General features: G+C 43.5%; 1 protein-coding gene across 2 annotated transcripts in view; it reads right to left on the bottom strand.

Moving 5' to 3' along the window:
- LOC128689515 (urocanate hydratase) overlaps positions 1-23293 on the bottom strand; it is a 296064-nt gene that overhangs the window by 62857 nt on the left and 209914 nt on the right. For both annotated transcript variants that reach the window (XM_070086477.1, XM_070086478.1), the window contains 2 exons: positions 7751-7971; positions 1007-1122 (listed from right to left, as the gene is read on the bottom strand). In XM_070086477.1, the coding sequence (XP_069942578.1) occupies positions 1007-1122; positions 7751-7971 (337 nt within the window). The remainder of the gene's footprint in view (positions 1-1006; positions 1123-7750; positions 7972-23293) is intronic.

Genomic DNA, 23293 nt, shown 5'->3' with positions numbered 1-23293 from the left:
TGTGTAATTGAAGATTCCAGGAAAAGCGGTGTTTTTCATGTGGTCATACATCATGCAGTACATAATCTTGGTATCGCCGCCTGCCATTGTAGGAATGAAGTTTTGTAGCAGATGTAAGATGTTGGGAAATTAGGAAAATTCCTTGAGTGTCGTCTTGAAGTCTAGTAACTGCAGCAGCGTAATTCGGGGTCTCGAACTCATTTTATTAATGATTTCCTTCCTGAGAGAGCAAGAGTGTGATGATCAGTTTGTCAGTAGATACATATCTGCTGTGAGGGTAAAATGCAGTGCTTAGAGTGTCCTTCACTGCCGCAGTGAAGCAGCATTTCTTTCCCTTCAAAGAGCAGTTCTTGGTGGGTATATACACAGCAGTTCCAACATTAGGGAATGTGGTGGAGCCTCTCACTGTCTATGGTCTTCAGATTAAAGTGATATGAGATGCGTAGACTTTCACTGATTACCTGAAATACCATTGAGATTTCGGCGATGACCCAGATTATAGAGATGGTAGTGGGATTTTTAATGGATTCAAAGATGGCCCCAGTCACTTTTCTCTTCAGTAAGTCGTTGCAGGTAGTTAGTTGATTTGTTGGTGACTTCATGATCGAGCTTCTTTACGAACACCGATTTCTTGGCTTAAACGCAGAGGTAATGAGCTACTTCGAAGTCACGGTCATTGAGAAAGTTTATAGCCGAAATGGTGATGATCTTGTTGACTTCGTCATCGTTGAAGCTGACGGCAGAGACAAGAGTCCTTGGTACAGAGGACGCTGGACAGTGTTATCTACTGTGTAGGCGAAACATTTCGGAAATAAAAATACGTAAATGTTGCCCATGTGTATTACTCACGTGTAACCAGACTACTTGAGTGCTCTCACTCACTGTCTGTCTATCTGTCTGTCTGTCCGCCTGTCTATCTGTCTGCCCGCCTGTCTGTCTGTCTGTCTGTCTCTGTCCGTCTCTGTCCGTCTCTGTCTGTCTCTCTCCCTCTCTGTCTCTCACTCACCGTTACAGATGGCCTTCAGGATGGTGCAGGCTAATTCGTCTGTCTTCTGCAGGTCCTGAGGATCACCTGACGTGCACACCCACCTGAAGGGACCAAAGCCCAGGGAGAAGATGTCCCTGCAAGACATAGACACAATATAGCGAGGGGTTATACACTCTTTTGATCAATCACTCAGCATCAGCGTTCCTTCTCAGACATAACGCAACATACATGCTTATAAAATACAATATCGGCCTAGTATGGCTCTTAAGGGTGTAGAGATTCCTCAGAAATTTAATGAAATGAACTAGAGAAAGATATTCCCGTGAACCATCGCTCCGGTCCCCCTCTGTGCCTCCAAGCATGTGACTGGAATAGTGCAGAGTGTGGCGGAAGTTGATGATGCGGTTATATATTAGATTTTAAGGGATTTATCAAAGGCATTTACAAATTATCACATGAAAACTAATATTCAGATCTCTTCAATTTGATGTTAACTTAGGGCATATACAGTCAAAATCTAATTCAAAACTTACAAAGAAACCAATATCCTAAAATACACAAGTACATCAAGTACCAAGATGCTCAGAAGATGCATTATTAAGGTATCAACATGGAATAATTGAAGTGAAAAAGATGCAACTCTCAGAAAAAATGGTTTGGAAAAATATATTTCATTCATTCAGCTTCTTCAGAAAAATATCAGAAGTACAAAAGCCAAAATCAATCCAAACTTTTCATAAACAAACCAAGTAAATTCTGTATGTTTTATTCAAACTTTGTTTACGTAACGTCATGTTTTTTAACAGTAGCCTTGAACAACATAGACGTTATAGACATATTAACCACCATTAACATGATTTAACCTAAGATAACTAAATTAATTCAAACTCTACCACTTATTTCTGAGACATTCTCCAATGATTTCTCAGAAAACAATTAGATTAATAAAACTGGCTCTTACTAACTTACAAACTCTAACATCAACAGATTGTTTGCTATGATAAAAACACATCAGCACTAAAAATTTACGAGGCACGTAAGTTCCACCGTCTGCTAATATCACGTTCATTGTTCCACTATAATCTACCTTGTCCATAATTACTATTACACTTGCTTTGTCTGTTTCGTAAGGTGAAGTCCAGGATCTTTCCTTAATTCATGGTATAACTTAACAAATCTTTGAGGACAATTGTGTTGCAGATGGTAATTATGTTGCAGACTGCAACTGCAACAAAGATTTAAATTATACGATGAATAGATTATAGATTATAGTCGAAAAATATTTTATTACGAAACGGGCAACTTACGTGCCTCTTAAAGTTGACCAGAAGATGCAGTTTCAGGTTACTGCAACAGACTCCATCACAATTTGTACCAACACAGCCTAAAATGATGAACCGTTCCATCCATTTCATACGATGATTCAGCCATGGATAATTGATGAATATCAATGTTTTATATTTTAATCTGAGAAAAGTGCTAAACTTATATGGGTTATATTGTTCCTGTGGAATGAGAGACCTTCAAAATGGGCACAAGCAAGAGAATGATACATCCAGTTCTTTGGATCAAGAGCCTCTCACCTGCTGCAAAGCAAATTACAGTAGTACACATAAGAACAAAAGAAAGGAGGAACACTGCAATAGACCTGTTGGCCCATACTGGGTAAGTCTTTCACAAGTTCATCCCACTAACAGAATAATTATCCAACCCACTTTCAGTGCTCTGACAAATCCATTTACTCATATGCAAGTCCCACTCAAATCCAACTCCTCTCAATCATGCATTTATCCAACCTAAACTTGAAACTACCCAAAGTTTTAGCTTCAGTAACCCTCCTAGGCAGATTGTTCCACTCATCAACTACCCTATTTCCAAATTAATACTTTCCTATCTACTCTAAATCTAAACTTATCTAATTTGAATCCATTACTGTGGGTTCTCTTTTCACACTAGTTAGAAATATTATGCCTATCAAATAAGCCTATCTTCAATATTTCGTAATATCCTATATAACATTGTGCACAGAACACATGTAAATATTTATCTGAATGTTGCAAAAGATATATTACTGTAAATCAGTCTTGGAAATCTGGAAATACGGATTTCTCGAGTAATAAGGATAAAATTGAACATTAAAATGGTATAAAATACCGACAGGTTGTTAGGTAAGACACATATGCAACAGTTAGGTATCTTTATTATGAAACGTTTCGCCTACACAGTAGGCTTCTTCAGTCGAGTACAGAAAAGTTGATAGAAGCAGAAGATACTTGAAGACGATGTAATCAGTCCATCACCCTTAAAGTTTTGAGGTGGTCAGTCCCTCAGTCTGGAGAAGAGCATTGTTCCGTTGACTGAAACAATATGAAGTTGAAGTGATAGACCTCTACTAGTGAGAACGGCTGGGTTTGAGAGGGACCTGCCCTCCCAAAGCAACCTACGTCTCACCTCCTGGCACTATATAAAGGCTCCATCCTGTCACTTCAACTCCATATTGTTTCAGACTACGGAACAATGCTCTTCTCCAGACTGAGGGACTGACCACCTCAAAACTTTAAGGGTGATGGACTGATTACATCGTCTTCAAGTATCTTCTGCTTCTATCAACTTTTCTGTACTCGACTGAAGAAGCCTACTGTGTAGGCGAAACGTTTCATAATAAAGATACCTAACTGTTGCATATGTGTCTTACCTATCAACCTGTCGGTATTTTATACCATTTTAATGTTCATTCTGTCAGACACTGCAACACAAGGGTATCTTGGTACAGACCATCAACTTCGACAACCTCTACTAGTGAGAACGGCTGGGTTTGAGAGGGACCTGCCCTCCCAAAGCAACCTACGTCTCACCTCCTGGCACTATATAAGGCCCCATTCTGTCACTTCAACTCCATATTGTTTCATACTATGGAACAATGCTCTTCTCCAGACTGAGGGACTGACCACCTCAAAACTTTAAGGGTGATGGACTGATTACATCGTCTTCAAGTATCTTCTGCTTCTATCAACTTTTCTGTACTCGACTGAAGAAGCCTACTGTGTAGGCGAAACGTTTCGAAATAAAGATACCTAACTGTTGCATATGTGTCTTACCTAACAAGGATAAAATTATGAGAATGTTCACAAGACAGAAATGTCAAGCCTCGTTAAACTTAAAAAGTCTTAAATACACGAATTTATCTTTTTCTCACTTTTTCTATAATCTTGTAAGATAAAAATATTTGATTTTGAATTAAAAAAAAAAAACGATTCGACCTGTCAAAATGGAAACAATTTGCTTAGCAAAATTACCAAATTGGAATTTAAACAGGTCAAAATATGTGATAATCTGCGTTTTAATAAAACCCGAGAGTAAAGAAATTCTCCCGTAAGTGAACTCAATTCAACGCATACTAATTAGTTAATAACTTCAGCAGATTTCCAAAACTGTAACAACTCGAACTAAACTAATGGGTTTATCTTATTTATTATAGACTGTATCGTCAGAAATATTTTGAAGGTAGTTAGAAGAATTAATCTTTAGTTATTAAATAAAAGTTATTATCATTATTTAATAAATTAAATTGATATTTAAGAAGCCATTTTCGCCAATTTTAGTCTCGAAAAGGTATAGTTTTTTTTTCACCTTGTTACAATATTATAAACTGATGCTTGAAAGGGGCTCTTGATTCAAGGAACTGGACTTATCATCCCTTTGGATCGATATTTAATGTCTTCTATTCCACAGGCATTATATAACTCTCAGGGTTTAGCTCTTTGACTAAAATATATTTGTGAACGGCATCAATTTTGAACGACTTACTCATCTTATGAAATGACCGGAACGTTTAATCGTTATAGGCTGTGTACGTAGGCCTCAGTTTTATTGGACTCTGCGCAGTAACTGGAAAATGCATCTTGTGGTAATCTTCCAGTGCTGACGTGTTATCTTCCATTGCTGACGTGTTATCTTCCAGTGCTGACGTGTTATCTTCCAGTGCTGACGTGTTATCTTCCAGTGCTGACGTGTTATCTTTCAGTGCTGACATGTTATCTTCCAGTGCTGACGTGTTATCTTTCAGTGCTGACGTGTTATCTTTCAGTGCTGACATGTTATCTTCCAGTGCTGACGTGTTATCTTTCAGTGCTGACGTGTTATCTTTCAGTGCTGACGTGTTATCTTCCAGTGCTGACGTGTTATCTTTCAGTGCTGACATGTTATCTTCCAGTGCTGACGTGTTATCTTTTAGTGCTGACATGTTATCTTCCAGTGCTGACGTGTTATCTTTCAGTGCTGACATGTTATCTTCCAGTGCTGACGTGTTATCTTTCAGTGCTGACATGTTATCTTCCAGTGCTGACGTGTTATCTTTCAGTGCTGACGTGTTATCTTCCAGTGCTGACGTGTTATCTTTCAGTGCTGACATGTTATCTTCCAGTGCTGACGTGTTATCTTTCAGTGCTGACATGTTATCTTTCAGTGCTGACGTGTTATCTTTCAATGCTGACGTGTTATCTTCCAGTGCTGACGTGTTATCTTTCAGTGCTGACATGTTATCTTCCAGTGCTGACGTGTTATCTTTCAGTGCTGACGTGTTATCTTCCAGTGCTGACGTGTTATCTTTCAGTGCTGACGTGTTATCTTCCAGTGCTGACGTGTTATCTTTCAGTGCTGACATGTTATCTTCCAGTGCTGACGTGTTATCTTTCAGTGCTGACGTGTTATCTTCCAGTGCTAACGTGTTATCTTCCAGTGCTGACGTGTTATCTTCCAGTGCTGACATGTTATCTTCCAGTACTGACGTGTTATCTTTCAGTGCTGACATGTTATCTTCCAGTGCTGACGTGTTATCTTTCAGTGCTGACGTGTTATCTTCCAGTGCTGACGTGTTATCTTCCAGTGCTGACGTGTTATCTTCCAGTGCTGACATGTTATCTTCCAGTGCTGACGTGTTATCTTTCAGTGCTGACATGTTATCTTTCAGTGCTGACGTGTTATCTTTCAGTGCTGACGTGTTATCTTCCAGTGCTGACGTGTTATCTTTCAGTGCTGACGTGTTATCTTCAAACTAAGTAATCTTTTAATGTTGTATTGAGCAAGTTATCGTAATAAAGTTGGTAGAATTACCGACAATATGTAAAGTAAAAGGACACAAGTGCAACTAATGTAACATTTATTGTGGCAACGTTTCGCTCTCCAGGAGCTTTATCAAGGCATTACAAACAATACTTGGACACAGAGGGTATATAAAGGCTCAGAGTGAGGTGTAATACGAATTAATTGCTCTACCATACTGTATTACTTTTGTCACTACCACTACTACTACTACTACTACTACTACTACTACTACTACTAGTGAACATCGAAATGTTACCTCACTAGTATTCACCTCACTCTGAGCCTTTATATACCCTCTGTGTCCATGTATTGTTTGTAATGGCTTGATAAAGCTCCTGGAGAGCGAAACGTTGCCACAATAAATGTCACATTAGTTGCACTTGTGTCCTTTTACTTTACAAGTTATCGTAAACAAGTTATATTAATCACAGTGTTTACTGTGAAGTAATTGGTCAATATCTCTTATCATGATAAATAATTCACAATGCCTGTCCTAGACTAAATGTTCTTTTGCGTCTATAACATCTGTGTTCCCTCGTGAACATTGTTAAGAATTTGTATGTTATGTTCACGGAGATTACATTAAACCTATTTTCTTAATTATTGCTATTTCTTATTATTATTATCACACTGGCCGATTCCCACCAAGGCAGGGTGGCCCGAAACTTTTTTAGTAAATGTCTACAGGAGAAGGGGTTACCAGCCCATTGCTCCCGGCATTTTAGTCGCCTCATACGACACGCATGGCTTACGGAGGAAAGATTCTTTTCCACTTCCCCATGGACAATAGAAGAAATAAAAAAGAACAAGAACTATTTAGAAAGAGGAGAAAAACCTAGATGTATGTATATATATATATGCATGTGCGTGTCTGTGAAGTGTGACCAAAGTTTAAGTAGGAGTAGCAAGATATCCCTGTTATCTAGCGTGTTTATGAGACAGAAAAAGAAACCAGCAATCCTACCATCATGCAAAACAGTTACAGGTTTCTGTTTCACAGTCATCTGGCAGGACGGTAGTACTTCCCTGGGTGGTTGCTGTCTACCAACCTACTACCACAGGACGGTAGTACTTCCCTGGGTGGTTGCTGTCTACCAACCTACTACCACAGGACGGTAGTACTTCCCTGGGTGGTTGCTGTCTACCAACCTACTCCCACAGGACGGTAGTACTTCCCTGGGTGGTTGCTGTCTACCAACCTACTACCACAGGACGGTAGTACCTCCCTGGGTGGTTGCTGTCTACCAACCTACTACTATTTCTTATATAATTATTTAATTGCTTTACTTATTTTCTTAAAAGCTGGTCAGTCTTATCTGGAAAATTTTTGGATTAATTTTGGCCTGAGTAGGTTCCAATTATCTATTTTTGTAACTGGAAAAATGGAAATAGAATTTTTTGTTCTCACTGAAAAGTTGGAATTAAATTTGGGCTGTGTCCTAATTTAAATTTTTTTGTTAAAGAAATCTGGATATATTTCCACATGATGATATGCAAATGTTTCAACAACTTACGCTGTGCTCTTCACTATTGCAATCGCGTGCACTGAGACAGACGGGATTTGGGTTATGAAATTTGGTGAAATCTTTCTCGCGGCCGAAATGCATCAAGTTGTGGTCACGTGGATGTTGGTGGACATAGGAAAAGCTACGTAATTACCCCATAATATCCTGGACATAACTTGGATACCGGAACTTGATCTCGTCTCCTCCCTTCGCGCAACCCACGTCAGCCCCAGCACGGCGCGCCTCCAGCAGGAAGGCATTTCCATAGTCCCAGAAGAAGAGTCCAGCATCAGCTAGCTTGTTAATAGCGGCCACCTGTCGACGCAGCGACTCCTCCACCAGCGGCCGGAACTTCTCAGGTTCTTTAGCCAACATCTGGAGAAAAGGAACAAAATAAATAAATGCGAAACACATTTTTTTTTTCACACAGCTAAGGACTGTTATTCTGTCTCTGCTCATTTGAAAACTCAGAAGTAAAACACCGACCTTACCACCTCAACAATTAGTAACACTCTGATCCATACTGACTAGCTGTTCAAACTCAACAGTTATAAGGGTACAAAATGCATCCAGTTACATAGTGACACTTACATTTCTACATCTGTGATTTTTTGAGGGGACAGAAGTTTATGGTAAAATGTTGATTTCTGTAATATCTTCTTTTGTTTACACCTTTTAGTTCGCTGGAACAAAGCATGATTACTGATGAGACATAAACACCAGCCTCCATCTTGTTCTGGAATATATGAACAGTGTGTCGACACCAGCTGTGGTGATTGTTGAATATGTTTTAGCAGCTTCCTAGGTTCAGGAGATACGTTCACAGTCCAAGGAACTAGAGCAACCCTTTCTTCATTCTGATCATGTTTGATTACCTTCCAGTCCCATAGGAATTGTACAGGTTTAACGTTTCTTGTTTTTCATAATAATTTAATACCTTTCTGCAAATGGGTAATGTTTGAGTTTTACGTTGAGTACAGTCACTCGTAAGTGTTGAGTGTACACACTCAACATATAAGTGTTGAGTGTACACACTCAACATATAAGTGTTGAGTGTACACACTCAACATATAAGTGTTGAGTGTACACACTCAACATATAAGTTTTGAGTGTACACACTCAACATATAAGAGATTTAAAGGACTGATTTTAAGAGTATGAGAGAGTTAAATGATTGTTGGGAAGAATATGAAAGATTTCAAGGATTGTTGGGAAAAATATGAGAGATTTCTAGGATTATTGTGAAGAATATGAGAGATTTCAAGGATTGTTGGGAAGAATATGAGAGATTTCAAGGATTGTTGGGAAGAATATGAGAGATTTCAAGGATTGTTGGGAAGAATATGAGAGATTTCAAGGATTGTTGGGAAGAATATGAGAGATTTCAAGGATTGTTGGGAAGAATATGAGAGATTTCAAGGATTGTTGGGAAGAATGTGAGAGATTTCAAGGATTGTTGGGAAGAATATGAGAGATTTCAAGGATTGTTGGGAAGAATATGAGAGATTTCAAGGATTGTTGGGAAGAATATGAGAGATTTCAAGGATTGTTGGGAAGAATATGAGAGATTTCAAGGATTGTTGGGAAGAATATGAGAGATTTCAAGGATTGTTGGGAAGAATGTGAGAGATTTCAAGGATTGTTGGGAAGAATATGAGAGATTTCAAGGATTGTTGGGAAGAATGTGAGAGATTTCAAGGATTGTTGGGAAGAATGTGAGAGATTTCAAGGATTGTTGGGAAGAATGTGAGAGATTTCAAGGATTGTTGGGAAGAATGTGAGAGATTTCAAGGATTGTTGGGAAGAATGTGAGAGATTTCAAGGATTGTTGGGAAGAATGTGAGAGATTTCAAGGATTGTTGGGAAGAATGTGAGAGATTTCAAGGATTGTTGGGAAGAATGTGAGAGATTTCAAGGATTGTTGGGAAGAATATGAGAGATTTCAAGGATTGTTGGGAAGAATATGAGAGATTTCAAGGATTGTTGGGAAGAATATGAGAGATTTCTAGGATTGTTGGGAAGAATGTGAGAGATTTCAAGGATTGTTGGGAAGAATGTGAGAGATTTCAAGGATTGTTGGGAAGAATGTGAGAGATTTCAAGGATTGTTGGGAAGAATGTGAGAGATTTCAAGGATTGTTGGGAAGAATGTGAGAGATTTCAAGGATTGTTGGGAAGAATGTGAGAGATTTCAAGGATTGTTGGGAAGAATGTGAGAGATTTCAAGGATTGTTGGGAAGAATGTGAGAGATTTCAAGGATTGTTGGGAAGAATGTGAGAGATTTCAAGGATTGTTGGGAAGAATATGAGAGATTTCAAGGATTGTTGGGAAGAATATGAGAGATTTCAAGGATTGTTGGGAAGAATATGAGAGATTTCTAGGATTGTTGGGAAGAATGTGAGAGATTTCAAGGATTGTTGGGAAGAATGTGAGAGATTTCAAGGATTGTTGGGAAGAATGTGAGAGATTTCAAGGATTGTTGGGAAGAATGTGAGAGATTTCAAGGATTGTTGGGAAGAATGTGAGAGATTTCAAGGATTGTTGGGAAGAATGTGAGAGATTTCAAGGATTGTTGGGAAGAATGTGAGAGATTTCAAGGATTGTTGGGAAGAATGTGAGAGATTTCAAGGATTGTTGGGAAGAATGTGAGAGATTTCAAGGATTGTTGGGAAGAATATGAGAGATTTCAAGGATTGTTGGGAAGAATATGAGAGATTTCAAGGATTGTTGGGAAGAATATGAGAGATTTCTAGGATTGTTGGGAAGAATATGAGAGATTTCAAGGATTGTTGGGAAGAATGTGAGAGATTTCAAGGATTGTTGGGAAGAATGTGAGAGATTTCAAGGATTGTTGGGAAGAATATGAGAGATTTCAAGGATTGTTGGGAAGAATATGAGAGATTTCAAGGATTGTTGGGAAGAATATGAGAGATTTCAAGGATTGTTGGGAAAAATATGAGAGATTTCTAGGATTATTGTGAAGAATATGAGAGATTTCAAGGATTGTTGGGAAGAATATGAGAGATTTCAAGGATTGTTGGGAAGAATATGAGAGATTTCAAGGATTGTTGGGAAGAATGTGAAAATGTTAATGGATTGTTTTGAAGAATATGAGAGATTTAAAGGATTGTTTAGTCGTTAGTGATCTTTCCCCAGAGGTTTTTATAGAACTTAAGTACATGGTTATGAAAATTGTGGAAGGAAGGTAAATATAATGGTGGGAACTACGAGAAAGTGGCGAGGTGGATGCAGACAAACCTTAATGATGGTGATGTGAAAGAAATGGTGAAACAATGGACTGATGAAATAGTGAAAAGTTTCTTGGGAGAGATATTTTAGGTGGAATAGAGTTTCTTCTCCAGACTGAGGGACTGACCACCTCAAAACTTTAAGGGTGATGGACTGATTATATCGTCTTCAAGTCTCTCCTGCTTCTATCAACTTTTCTGTACTCGACTGAAGAAGCCTACTGTGTAGGCGAAACGTTTCGAAATAAAAATACCTAACTGTTGCATATGTGTCTTACCTAACAGGTGGAAAAGAGATTGGTGAAAATCAGTCAACAATATGATCAATCTGTTTATCCATAAATATTATTATACCCATATACGGAAAATACAAATGGATGAAGAAATGAACGATCTACTTTCTGTAAAGGTATTTCGAATTTGTATTTATCATTCATTTGTATTAACTTTGTTATAAACATTATTTTATATCACTCTGCATTGAACTTTAAAACTGCATTTAACATTCTTTGGTATTAACTTCGTTATGAGCTTCGCTTCGTATTTACATTGAACGTTCCATGTTCTATCAGTAGTTAGCAGCTGTTAATTATGGTGTTGGGAGAAGCATTTGTGTGAGCCGAGACTTAATTAATCTGATTTGATTGTGTCTCAGACACGTGAAGTGAAAAATATAGTGTGATGCCTAACCTCAATTGTAGGCTAATTACTAGAGTCAATTATAGCTGATAATATAAGAAGCCATCTGGATATTATCATTATAATCAAAAAGAAGCGCTAAGCCACAAGGGCTATATACAGGGCTGCAGGGTAGGGAAGGAAGCGAGGGTATTGGATGGCATAAGGGGGGAGGGATGATTAGTAGGTTACAGAAAACAGTGGGGCAGGGGATAGTGCAGGGTAGAGGGTAGCAAGAGATTGAGGTAGAAAGGGCTGAAGGTATCAGAGTTTGTGGAGTAAGTCAGTTGTTGTCAAAAAGTCAATGAGAGAGTCTGGATGAAAGGTGGGTCCATCAGCGAGAAGGGAAGGTAAAGAGAGAGCAGCAGAGCGAAGATGACGACGGAGGTAAATTCTGCGTCCTCGTTGATAAAGTGGGCAGTCCAATAGAATGTGGCTGACTGATAATGGAACCTGACAATTCTCACAGAGAGGAGCAGGGCGCCTCTCCATGAGATATCCATGAGTAAGACGAGTATGGCCAATGCGAAGGCGGGAGAGAGTAGTCTCCCAACCTCGATACTGGTGGCAAGACGGCCAGTAACCTATGCTCGGTTTAATAAAACAAAGTTTGTTATTGAGCAGAGCAGACCAACGTTATTGCCAACGGGTGTGAAGGTGGGTAGCTATTACAGCAAAATAGTCAGGAAATGGAACACCTCTATATGAAATTGGTAGGTCATGTACTGCTGACCGCGCAGCAGTGTCTGCCTGTTCATTACCCTGTACGTCAACATGACCAGGGGCCCAATATCTTTATGCATGGTAGAGATACAGCGTAGCCAAAGTTGGATACGGAGAACTAAGGGGTGAAGTGTATCAAATTTTCGTATAGCCTGTAGAGCACTAAGGGAGTCTGAGACAACCACAAATGATGACACAGGCATAAATGCGATACGAATAAGTGCTGCAAGAATGACATACAATTCACCAGTAAAAAATGCTAGCCAAAGATAGTAAATGCCCTCGCACGACGCCGTCCGGAAACACTGCTGCGAATCCGACGCCGTCTGAAGATTGAGAGCCATCTGTGTACACTGCGATGGCATGAGAATGAGAGTGGATGTGGTCAAGAAAAAGAGAGCGGGAAGCCACCATAGGCAGCTGGGCTATCGAGCAAGGGAGTGAGAAAAAACAGACTCGAACAGCCGGAACTTCCCAGGGAGGTAGGGAAAAGTGAGATGCTAAATGAATGTATAAAGGCAGTAACTGAAGGGAAGACAAGAGCGAATGTAGGCGAAGAGAGAAGGGACGGAGCAAACAGGGACGGCGAACAAATGAAGAATGTCTACTAATATCTGTGACCATTCTATAAATGTGGGTACACTGTGTGGTGGGTACACTGCGTGGTGGGTACACTATGCACACTGTGTGGTGGGTACACTATGTGGTGGATACACTGTGTGGTGGGTACACTATGTGGTGGATACACTGTGTGGTGGGTACACTATGTGGTGGGTACACTATGCACACTGTGTGGTGGGTACACTATGCACATTGTGTAGTGGGTACACTATGCACACTGTGTGGTGCGTACACTGTGTGGTGGGTACACTATGCACACTGTGTGCTGGGTACACTGTGTGGTGGGTACACTATGCACACTGTGTGGTGGGTACACTGTGTGGTAGGTACACTATGCACACTGTGTGGTGGGTACACTGTGTGGTGGGTACACTATGCACACTGTGTGGTGGGTACACTGTGTGGTGGGTACACTGTGTGGTGGGTACACTGTGTGGTGGGTACACTATGCACACTGTGTGGTGGGTACACTGTGTGGTGGGTACACTGCGTGGTGGTTACACTGGGTGGTGGGTACACTATGCACACTGTGTGGTGGGTACACTGTGTGGTGGGTACACTATGCACACTGTGCGGTGGGTACACTGTGTGGTGGGTACACTATGCACACTGTGTGGTGGGTACACTATGCACAGTGTGGTGGGTACACTATGCACACTGTGTGGTGGGTACACTATTCACACTGTGTGGTGGGTACACAATGCACACTGTGTGGTGGGTACACTATGCACACTGTGTGGTGGGTACACTGTGTGGTGGGTACACTATGTACACTGTGAGGTGGGTACACTATGCACACTGTGTGGTGGATACACTGTGTGGTGGGTACACTGTGCACACTGTGTGGTGGGTACACTGTGTGGTGGGTACACTGAGTGGTGGGTACACTATGCACACTGTGTGGTGGGTACACTGTGTGGTGGGTACACTATGCACACTGAGTGGTGGGAACACTGTGTGGTGGGTACACTGCGTGGTGGTTACACTGGGTGGTGGGTACACTATGCACACTGTGTGGTGGGTACACTATGCACACTGTGTGGTGGGTACACTATACACACTGTGTGGTGGGTACACTGTGTGGTGGGTACACTGCGTGGTGGGTACACTGTGTGGTTGGTACACTATGCACACTGTGTGGAGGGTACACTGTGTGGTGGGTACACTATGCACACTGTGTGGTGGGTACACTGCGTGGTGGGTACACTGGGTGGTGGGTACACTATGCACACTGTGTGGAGGGTACACTGTGTGGTGGGTACACTATGCACACTGTGTGGTGGGTACACTGTGTGGTGGGTACACTGCGTGGTGGGTACACTGGCTGGTGGGTACATTATGCACACTGTGTGGTGGGTACACTGTGTGGTGGGTACACTATGCACACTGTGCGGTGGGTACACTGTGTGGTGGGTACACTATGCACACTGTGTGGTGGGTACACTATGCACACTGTATGGTGGGTACACTATGCACACTGTGTGGTGGGTACACTATTCACACTGTGTGGTGGGTACACTATGCACCCTGTGTGGTGGGTACACTATGCACACTGTGTGGTGGGTACACTGTGTGGTGGATACACTATGTACACTGTGAGGTGGGTACACTATGCACACTGTGTGGTGGATACACTGTTTGGTGGGTACACTATGCACACTGTGTGGTGGGTACACTGTGTGGTGGGTACACTATGCACACTGTGTGGTGGGTACACTATGCACACTGTGTGGTGGGTACACTGTGTGGTGGGTACACTGCGTGGTGGGTACACTGTGTGGTTGGTACACTATGCACACTGTGTGGAGGGTACACTGTGTGGTGGGTACACTATGCACACTGTGTGGTGGGTACACTGGGTGGTGGGTACACTATGCACACTGTGTGGTGGGTACACTGTGTGGTGGGTACACTATGCACACTGTGCGGTGGGTACACTGTGTGGTGGGTACACTATGCACACTGTGTGGTGGGTACACTATGCACACTGTGTGATGGGTACACTGTGTGATATGTACACTATGTACACTGTGTGGTGGGTACACTATGTACACTGTGTGGTGGGTACACTATGCACACTGTGCGGTGGGTACACTGTGTGGTGGGTAAACTATGCACACTGTGTGGTGGGTACACTATGCACACTGTGTGGTGGGTAAACTATGCACACTGTGTGGTGGGTACAATATGCACACTGTGTGGTGGGTACACTATGTACACTGTGAGGTGGGTACACTATGCACACTGTGTGGTGGATACACTGTGTGGTGGGTACACTATGCACATTGTGTGGTGGGTACACTATGCACACTGTGTGGTGGGTACACTGTGTGGTGGGTACACTGTGTGGTGGGCACACTATGTGCACTGTTTTGGTTGCACTATGTACACTGTGGTGGGTAAACTTTGTACACTGTGTAGTGGACACGCTACGTACACTGTGTGGTCGGTGTTTATGTACATTGTGTGGTGCGCACATTATATACACTGTAGTTTGTACACTATGTACACTGTGGCGGGTACACTATGCACATTGTGTGGTGGGCACTCTATATACACTGTGTGGTGGGTACACTACGTGCACTGGTGGGTACACTATATAAACTGTTGAGGGTAAACTATGTACACTGTGTGATGGGTACACTATGTACACTGTGTTGTGAGTACACTATGTTCACTGTATGGAGGGTACACTATGTACACTGTATGGAGGGTACACTATGTACACTGTGGTGGGTACACTGTGCATACTGTGTGATGGGTACACTTTGTGATATGTACACTATGTACACTGTGTGGTGGGTACACTATGTACACTGTGTGGTGAGTACACTGTGTGGTGGGTACACTATGTACACTGTGTGGTGAGTACACTGTGTGGTGGGTACACTATGCACACTGTGTGGTGGGTACACTGCGTGGTGGGTACACTGGGTGGTGGGTACACTATGCACACTGTGTGGAGGGTACACTGTGTGGTGGGTACACTATGCACACTGTGTGGTGGGTACACTGTGTGGTGGGTACACTGCGTGGTGGGTACACTGGCTGGTGGGTACATTATGCACACTGTGTGGTGGGTACACTGTGTGGTGGGTACACTATGCACACTGAGCGGTGGGTACACTGTGTGGTGGGTACACTATGCACACTGTGTGGTGGGTACACTATGCACACTGTGTGGTGGGTACACTATGCACACTGTGTGGTGGGTACACTATTCACACAGTGTGGTGGGTACACTATGCACCCTGTGTGGTGGGTACACTATGCACACTGTGTGGTGGGTACACTGTGTGGTGGGTACACTATGTACACTGTGAGGTGGGTACACTATGCACACTGTGTGGTGGATACACTGTGTGGTGGGTACACTATGCACACTGTGTGGTGGGTACACTGTGTGGTGGGTACACTATGCACACTGTGTGGTGGGTACACTATGCACACTGTGTGGTGGGTACACTGTGTGGTGGGTACTCTGCGTGGTGGGTACACTGTGTGGTTGGTACACTATGCACACTGTGTGGAGGGTACACTGTGTGGTGGGTACACTATGCACACTGTGTGGTGGGTACACTGGGTGGTGGGTACACTATGCACACTGTGTGGTGGGTACACTGTGTGGTGGGTACACTATGCACACTGTGCGGTGGGTACACTATGCACACTGTGTGGTGGGTACACTATGCACACTGTGTGATGGGTACACTGTGTGATATGTACACTATGTACACTGTGTGGTTGGTACACTATGTACAGTGTGGTGAGTACACTGTGTGGTGGGTACACTATGCACACTGTGCGGTGGGTACACTGTGTGGTGGGTACACTATGCACACTGTGTGGTGGGTACACTATGCACACTGTGTGGTGGGTAAACTATGCACACTGTGTGGTGGGTACAATATGCACACTGTGTGGTGGGTACACTGTGTGGTGGGTACACTATGTACACTGTGAGGTTGGTACACTATGCACACTGTGTGGTGGATACACTGTGTGGTGGGTACACTATGCACACTGTGTGGTGGGTACACTGTGTGGTGGGTACACTGTGTGGTGGGTACACTGTGTGGTGGGCACACTATGTGCACTGTTTTGGTTGCACTATGTACACTGTGGTGGGTAAACTTTGTACACTGTGTAGTGGACACGCTACGTACACTGTGTGGTCGGTGTTTATGTACATTGTGTGGTGCGCACATTATATACAGTGTAGTTTGTACACTATGTACACTGTGGAGGGTACACTATGCACATTGTGTGGTGGGCACTCTATATACACTGTGTGGTGGGTACACTACGTGCACTGGTGGGTACACTATATAAACTGTTGAGGGTAAACTATGTACACTGTGTGATGGGTACGCTATGTACACTGTGTTGTGAGTACACTATGTTCACTGTATGGAGGGTACACTATGTACACTGTATGGAGGGTACACTATGTTCACTGTATGGAGGGTACACTATGTACACTGTATGGAGGGTACACTATGTACACTGTGGTGGGTACACTGTGCATACTGTGTGATGGGTACACTGTGTGATATGTACAATATGTACACTGTGTGATATGTACAATATGTACACTGTGTGGTGGGTACACTATGTACACTGTGTGGTGAGTACACTGTGTGGTGGGTACACTATGCACACTGTGCGGTGGGTACACTGTGTGGTGGGTACACTATGCACACTGTGTGGTGGGTACACTATGCACACTGTGTGGTGGGTAAACTATGCACACTGTGTGGTGGGTACAATATGCACACTGTGTGGTGGGTGCACTGTGTGGTGGGTACACTATGTACACTGTGAGGTGGTACACTATGCACACTGTATGGTGGATACACTGTGTGGTGGGTACACTATGCACACTGTGTGGTGGGTACACTATGCACACTGTGTGGTGGGTACACTGTGTGGTGGGTACACTGTGTGGTGGGCACACTATGTGCACTGTTTTGGTTGCACTATGTACACTGTGGTGGGTAAACTTTGTACACTGTGTAGTGGACACGCTACGTACACTGTGTGGTCGGTGTTTATGTACATTGTGTGGTGCGCACATTATATACACTGTAGTTTGTACACTATGTACACTGTGGCGGGTACACTATGCACATTGTGTGGTGGGCACTCTATATACACTGTGTGGTGGGAACACTACGTGCACTGGTGGGTACACCATATAAACTGTTGAGGGTAAACTATGTACACTGTGTGATGGGTACACTATGTACACTGTGTTGTGAGTACACTATGTTCACTGTATGGAGGGTACACTATGTACACTGTATGGAGGGTACACTATGTACATTGTGGTGGGTACACTGTGCATACTGTGTGATGGGTACACTGTGTGATATGTACACTATGTACACTGTGTGGTGGGTACACTATGTACACTGTGTGGTGAGTACACTATGTACACTGTGTGTTGGGTACACTATGTGCACTGTGGTGGGTACACTTTGTACACTGTGATGGGTACACTGTGTGGTATGTACAGTATGTACACTGTGCGGTGGGTACACTATGTACACTGTGTGGTGAGTACACTGTGTACACTGTGTGCTGGGTACACTACGTGCACTGTGGTGGGTACACTATATAAACTGTTGAGGGTAAACTATGTACACTGTGTGATGGGTACACTATGCACACTGTTCGGTGGGCACTCTATATACACTGTGCGGTGGGCACTCTATATACACTGTGTGGTGGGTACACTACGTGCACTGGTGGGTACACTATATAAACTGTTGAGGGTAAACTATGTACACTGTGTGATGGGTACACTATGTACACTGTGTTGTGAGTACACTATGTTCACTGTATGGAGGGTACACTATGTACACTGTATGGAGGGTACACTATGTACACTGTGGTGGGTACACTGTGCATACTGTGTGATGGGTACACTGTGTGATATGTACACTATGTACACTGTGTGGTGGGTACACTATGCACAATGTGGTGGGTACATTATGCATACTGTGTGGTGGGTACACTATGTACACTGTGGTGGGTACATTATGCATACTGTGTGGTGGGTACACTGTGTGGAGGGTACACTGTGTGGTGGGTACACTGTGTGGTGAGTGCTCTATGTTCACTGTATGGAGGGTACAATTTGTGCACTGTATGGTGGGTACACTATGTACACTGTGTGGTGGGTACACTGTGTGGTGGGAACACTATACACACTGTATGGTGGGTACTCTGTGTACTCTGTGTAGTGGGTACAGTATGTACGGTGTGTGACTGGTACACTATGTACGCAGTGTGGTGGATATACTTTGTACACTGGATACACTATGTACACCCTGTGGAGGGTACACTAGGTACACTGCTACACACACTATGTATGGTGGGTACACTATGTACACTGCTACACACACTATGTATGGTGGGTACACTATGTACACTGCTACACACACTATGTATGGTGGGTACACTATGTAAACTGCTACACACACTATGTATGGAGGGTACACTATGTACACTGCTACACACGCAGTGTATGGTGGGTACACTATGTACACTGCTACACACGCCATGTATTGGGGTACACTATGTACACTGGTGAGTACACTATGTAAACTGTGTGGTGGGTACACTGTGCATACTGTGTGATGGGTACACTGTGTGGTATGTACACTATGTACACTGTGTGGTGGGTACTCTATGTACACTGTGTGGTGAGTACGCTATATACACTGTGTGTTGGGTACACTATGTGCAATGTGGTGGGTACACTATGTACACTGTGATGGGTACACTGTGTGGTATGTGCACTATGTACACTGTGTGGTGGGTACAGTATGTACACTGTGTGTTTGGTACGCTATGTGCACTGTGATGGGTGCACTGTGTGGTATGTGCACTATGTACACTGTGTGGTGGGTATACTATGTGCACTGAGTGGTGGGTACACTATGTGCACTGTGTGGTGGGTACACTATGTACACTGTTCTGGTTGCACTATGTACACTGTGGTGGGTACACTTTGTACACTGTGTGGTGGACACGCTACGTACACTGTGTGGTCGGTGTTTATGTACATTGTGTGGTGCGCACATAATATACACTGTAGTGTGCACACTATGTACACTGTGACGAGTACACTATGCACACTGTGTGGTGGGCACTCTAAATACACTGTGTGGTGGGTATACTACGTGCACTGGTGCGTACACTATACAAACTGTTGAGGGTAGGCTATGTACACTGTGTGGTGGGTACACTATGTACACTGTGGTGGGTACATTATGCATACTGTGTGGTGGGTACACTATGTACACTGTGGTGGGTACATTATGCATAGTGTGTGGTGGGTACACTATGTACACTGTGGTGGGTACATTATGCACACTGAGTGGTGGGTACACTGTGTGGTGGGTACACTATATAAACTGTTGAGGGTAGGCTATGTACACTGTGTGGTTGGTACACAATGTACACTGTGGTGGGTACATAATGCATACTGTGTGGTGGGTACACAGTGTGGTGGGTACACTGTGTGGTGAGTGCACTATGTTCACTATATGGTGGGTACACTATGTGCACTGTGTGGTGGGTACACTATGCACACTGTGTGGTGGGTACTCTGCGTACTCCGTGTAGTGGGTACAGTATGTACGGTGTGTGACTGGTACACTATGTACGCAGTGTGGTGGATATACTTTGTACACTGTTTGGATACACTATGTACACCCTGTGGAGGGTACACTAGGTACACTGCTACACACACTATGTATGGTGGGTACACTATGTACACTGCTACACACACTATGTATGGTGGGTACACTATGTACACTGCTACACACGCTATGTATGGTGAGTATACTATGTACAGTGCTACACACGCCATGTATGGTGAGTACACTATGTACACTGCTGCACACGCCATGTATAGTGGGTACACTCTGCACACTGTTACACACGCCATGTATGGTGGGTGCACTATGTACACTGGTACACACGCTATGTATGGTAGGTGTACTATGTACACTACTACACACGCCATGTATTGTGGGTACGCTATGTACACTGCTACACACGCTCTGTATGGCGGGCACACTATGTACACTGCTATACACGCCATGTATGGTGGGTACGCTGTGTACACTGCTACACACGCCATGTATGGTGAGTATACTAAGTACACTGATACACACGTCATGTATGGTGGGTACACTGTGTACACTGTTACACACGACATGTATGGTGGGTACACTATGTACACTGCTACACACGCCATGTATGGTGGGTACGCTATGTACACTGCTACACACGCCATTTATGGTGGGTACACTATGTACACTGCTACACACGCCATGTATGGTGGGTACGCTATGTACACTGCTACACACGCAATGTATGGTGGGTATACTATGTACACTGCTACACACGCCATGTATGGTGGGTACACTATGTACACTGCTACACACGCCACGTATGGCGGGTACACTATGTACACTGCAACATACGCCTTGTATGGTGGGTACACTATGTACACTGCTACACACGCCATGTATGGTGGGTACACTATGTACACTGCTACACACGCCATGCATGGTGGGTACACTATGTACACTGCTACATACGCCTTGTATGGTGGGTACACTAGGTACACTGCTACACACGCCATGTATGGTTGGTACACTTTGTACACTGCTACACACGCCATGTATGGTGGGTACACTATGTACACTGCAACATACCCCTTGTACGGTGGGTACACTATGTACACTGATACACACCCCATGTATGGTGGGTACAATATGTACTCTGCAACATACGCCTTGTATGGTGGGTACACTATGTACACTGCAACATACGCCTTGTATGGTTGGTACACTATGTACACTGCTACACACGCCATGTATGGTTGGTACACTATGTACACTGCTACACACGCCATGTATGGTGGGTACAATATGTACACTGCAACATACGCCTTGTATGGTGGGTACACTATGTACACTGCTACACAAGCCATGTTTGGTGAATACACTATGTACACTGCTACACACGCCATGTATGGTGGGTACGCTATGTACACTGCTACACACGCCATGTTTGGTGAATACACTATGTACACTGCTACACACGCCATGTATGGTGGGTACACTATGTACACTGCTACACACGCCATGTTTGGTGAATACACTATGTACACTGCTACACACGCCATGTATGGTGGGTACACTATGTACACTGCTACACACGCCATGTGTGGTGGGTACACTATGTACACTGCTACACACGCCATGTATGGTGGGTACACTATGTACACTGCTACACACGCCATGTATGGTGGGTACACTATGTACACTGCTCCACACGCCATGTGTGGTGGGTACACTATGTACACTGCTACACACGCCATGTATGGTGGGTACGCTATGTACACTGCTACACACGCCATGTATGGTGGGTACACTATGTACACTGCTCCACACGCCATGTGTGGTGGGTACACTATATACACTGCTACACACGCCATGTATGGTGGGTACGCTATGTACACTGCTACACACGCCATGTATGGTGGGTACACTATGTACACTGCTACACACGCCATGTATGGTGGGTACACTATGTACACTGCTACACACGCCATGTGTGGTGGGTACACTATGTACACTCCTACACACGCCATGTATGGTGGGTACACTATGTACACTGCTACACACGCCATGTATGGTGGGTACACTATGTACACTGGTACACACGCCATGTGTGGTGGGTACACTATGTACACTCCTACACACGCCATGTATGGTGGGTACACTATGTACACTCCTACACACGCCATGTATGGTGGGTACACTATGTACACTGCTACACACGCCATGTATGGTGGGTACACTATGTACACTGCTACACACGCCATGTATGGTGGGTACACTCTGCACACTGTTACACACGCCATGTATGGTGGGTACATTATGTACACTGGTACACACGCTATGTATGGTAGGCGTACTATGTACACTGCTACACACACCATGTATTGTGGGTACACTATGTACACTGCTACACACGCTCTGTATGGTGGGTACACTATGTACACTGCAACACACGCTCTGTATGGTGGGTACACTATGTACACTGCTACACACGCCATGTATGGTGGGTACACTATGTACACTGCAACATACGCCTTGTATGGTGGGTACACTATGTACACTGCTACACACGCCATGTATGGTGGGTACACTATGTACATTGCTAAACACGCCATGTGTAGTGAGTATACTATGTACAGTGCTACACACGCCATGTATGGTGGGTACGCTATGTACACTGCTGCACACGCCATGTATGGTGAGTATACTTTGTACACTGCTACACACGCCATGTATAGTGAGTATACTATGTACAGTGCTACACACGCCATGTATAGTGAG

Source organism: Cherax quadricarinatus, chromosome 18, assembly GCF_038502225.1.
Source record: "Cherax quadricarinatus isolate ZL_2023a chromosome 18, ASM3850222v1, whole genome shotgun sequence".
NCBI lineage: Eukaryota > Metazoa > Arthropoda > Malacostraca > Decapoda > Parastacidae > Cherax > Cherax quadricarinatus.
The sequence above is the reverse complement of the archived record's forward strand: the minus strand, read 5'-3'. Positions and strand labels throughout refer to the sequence as shown.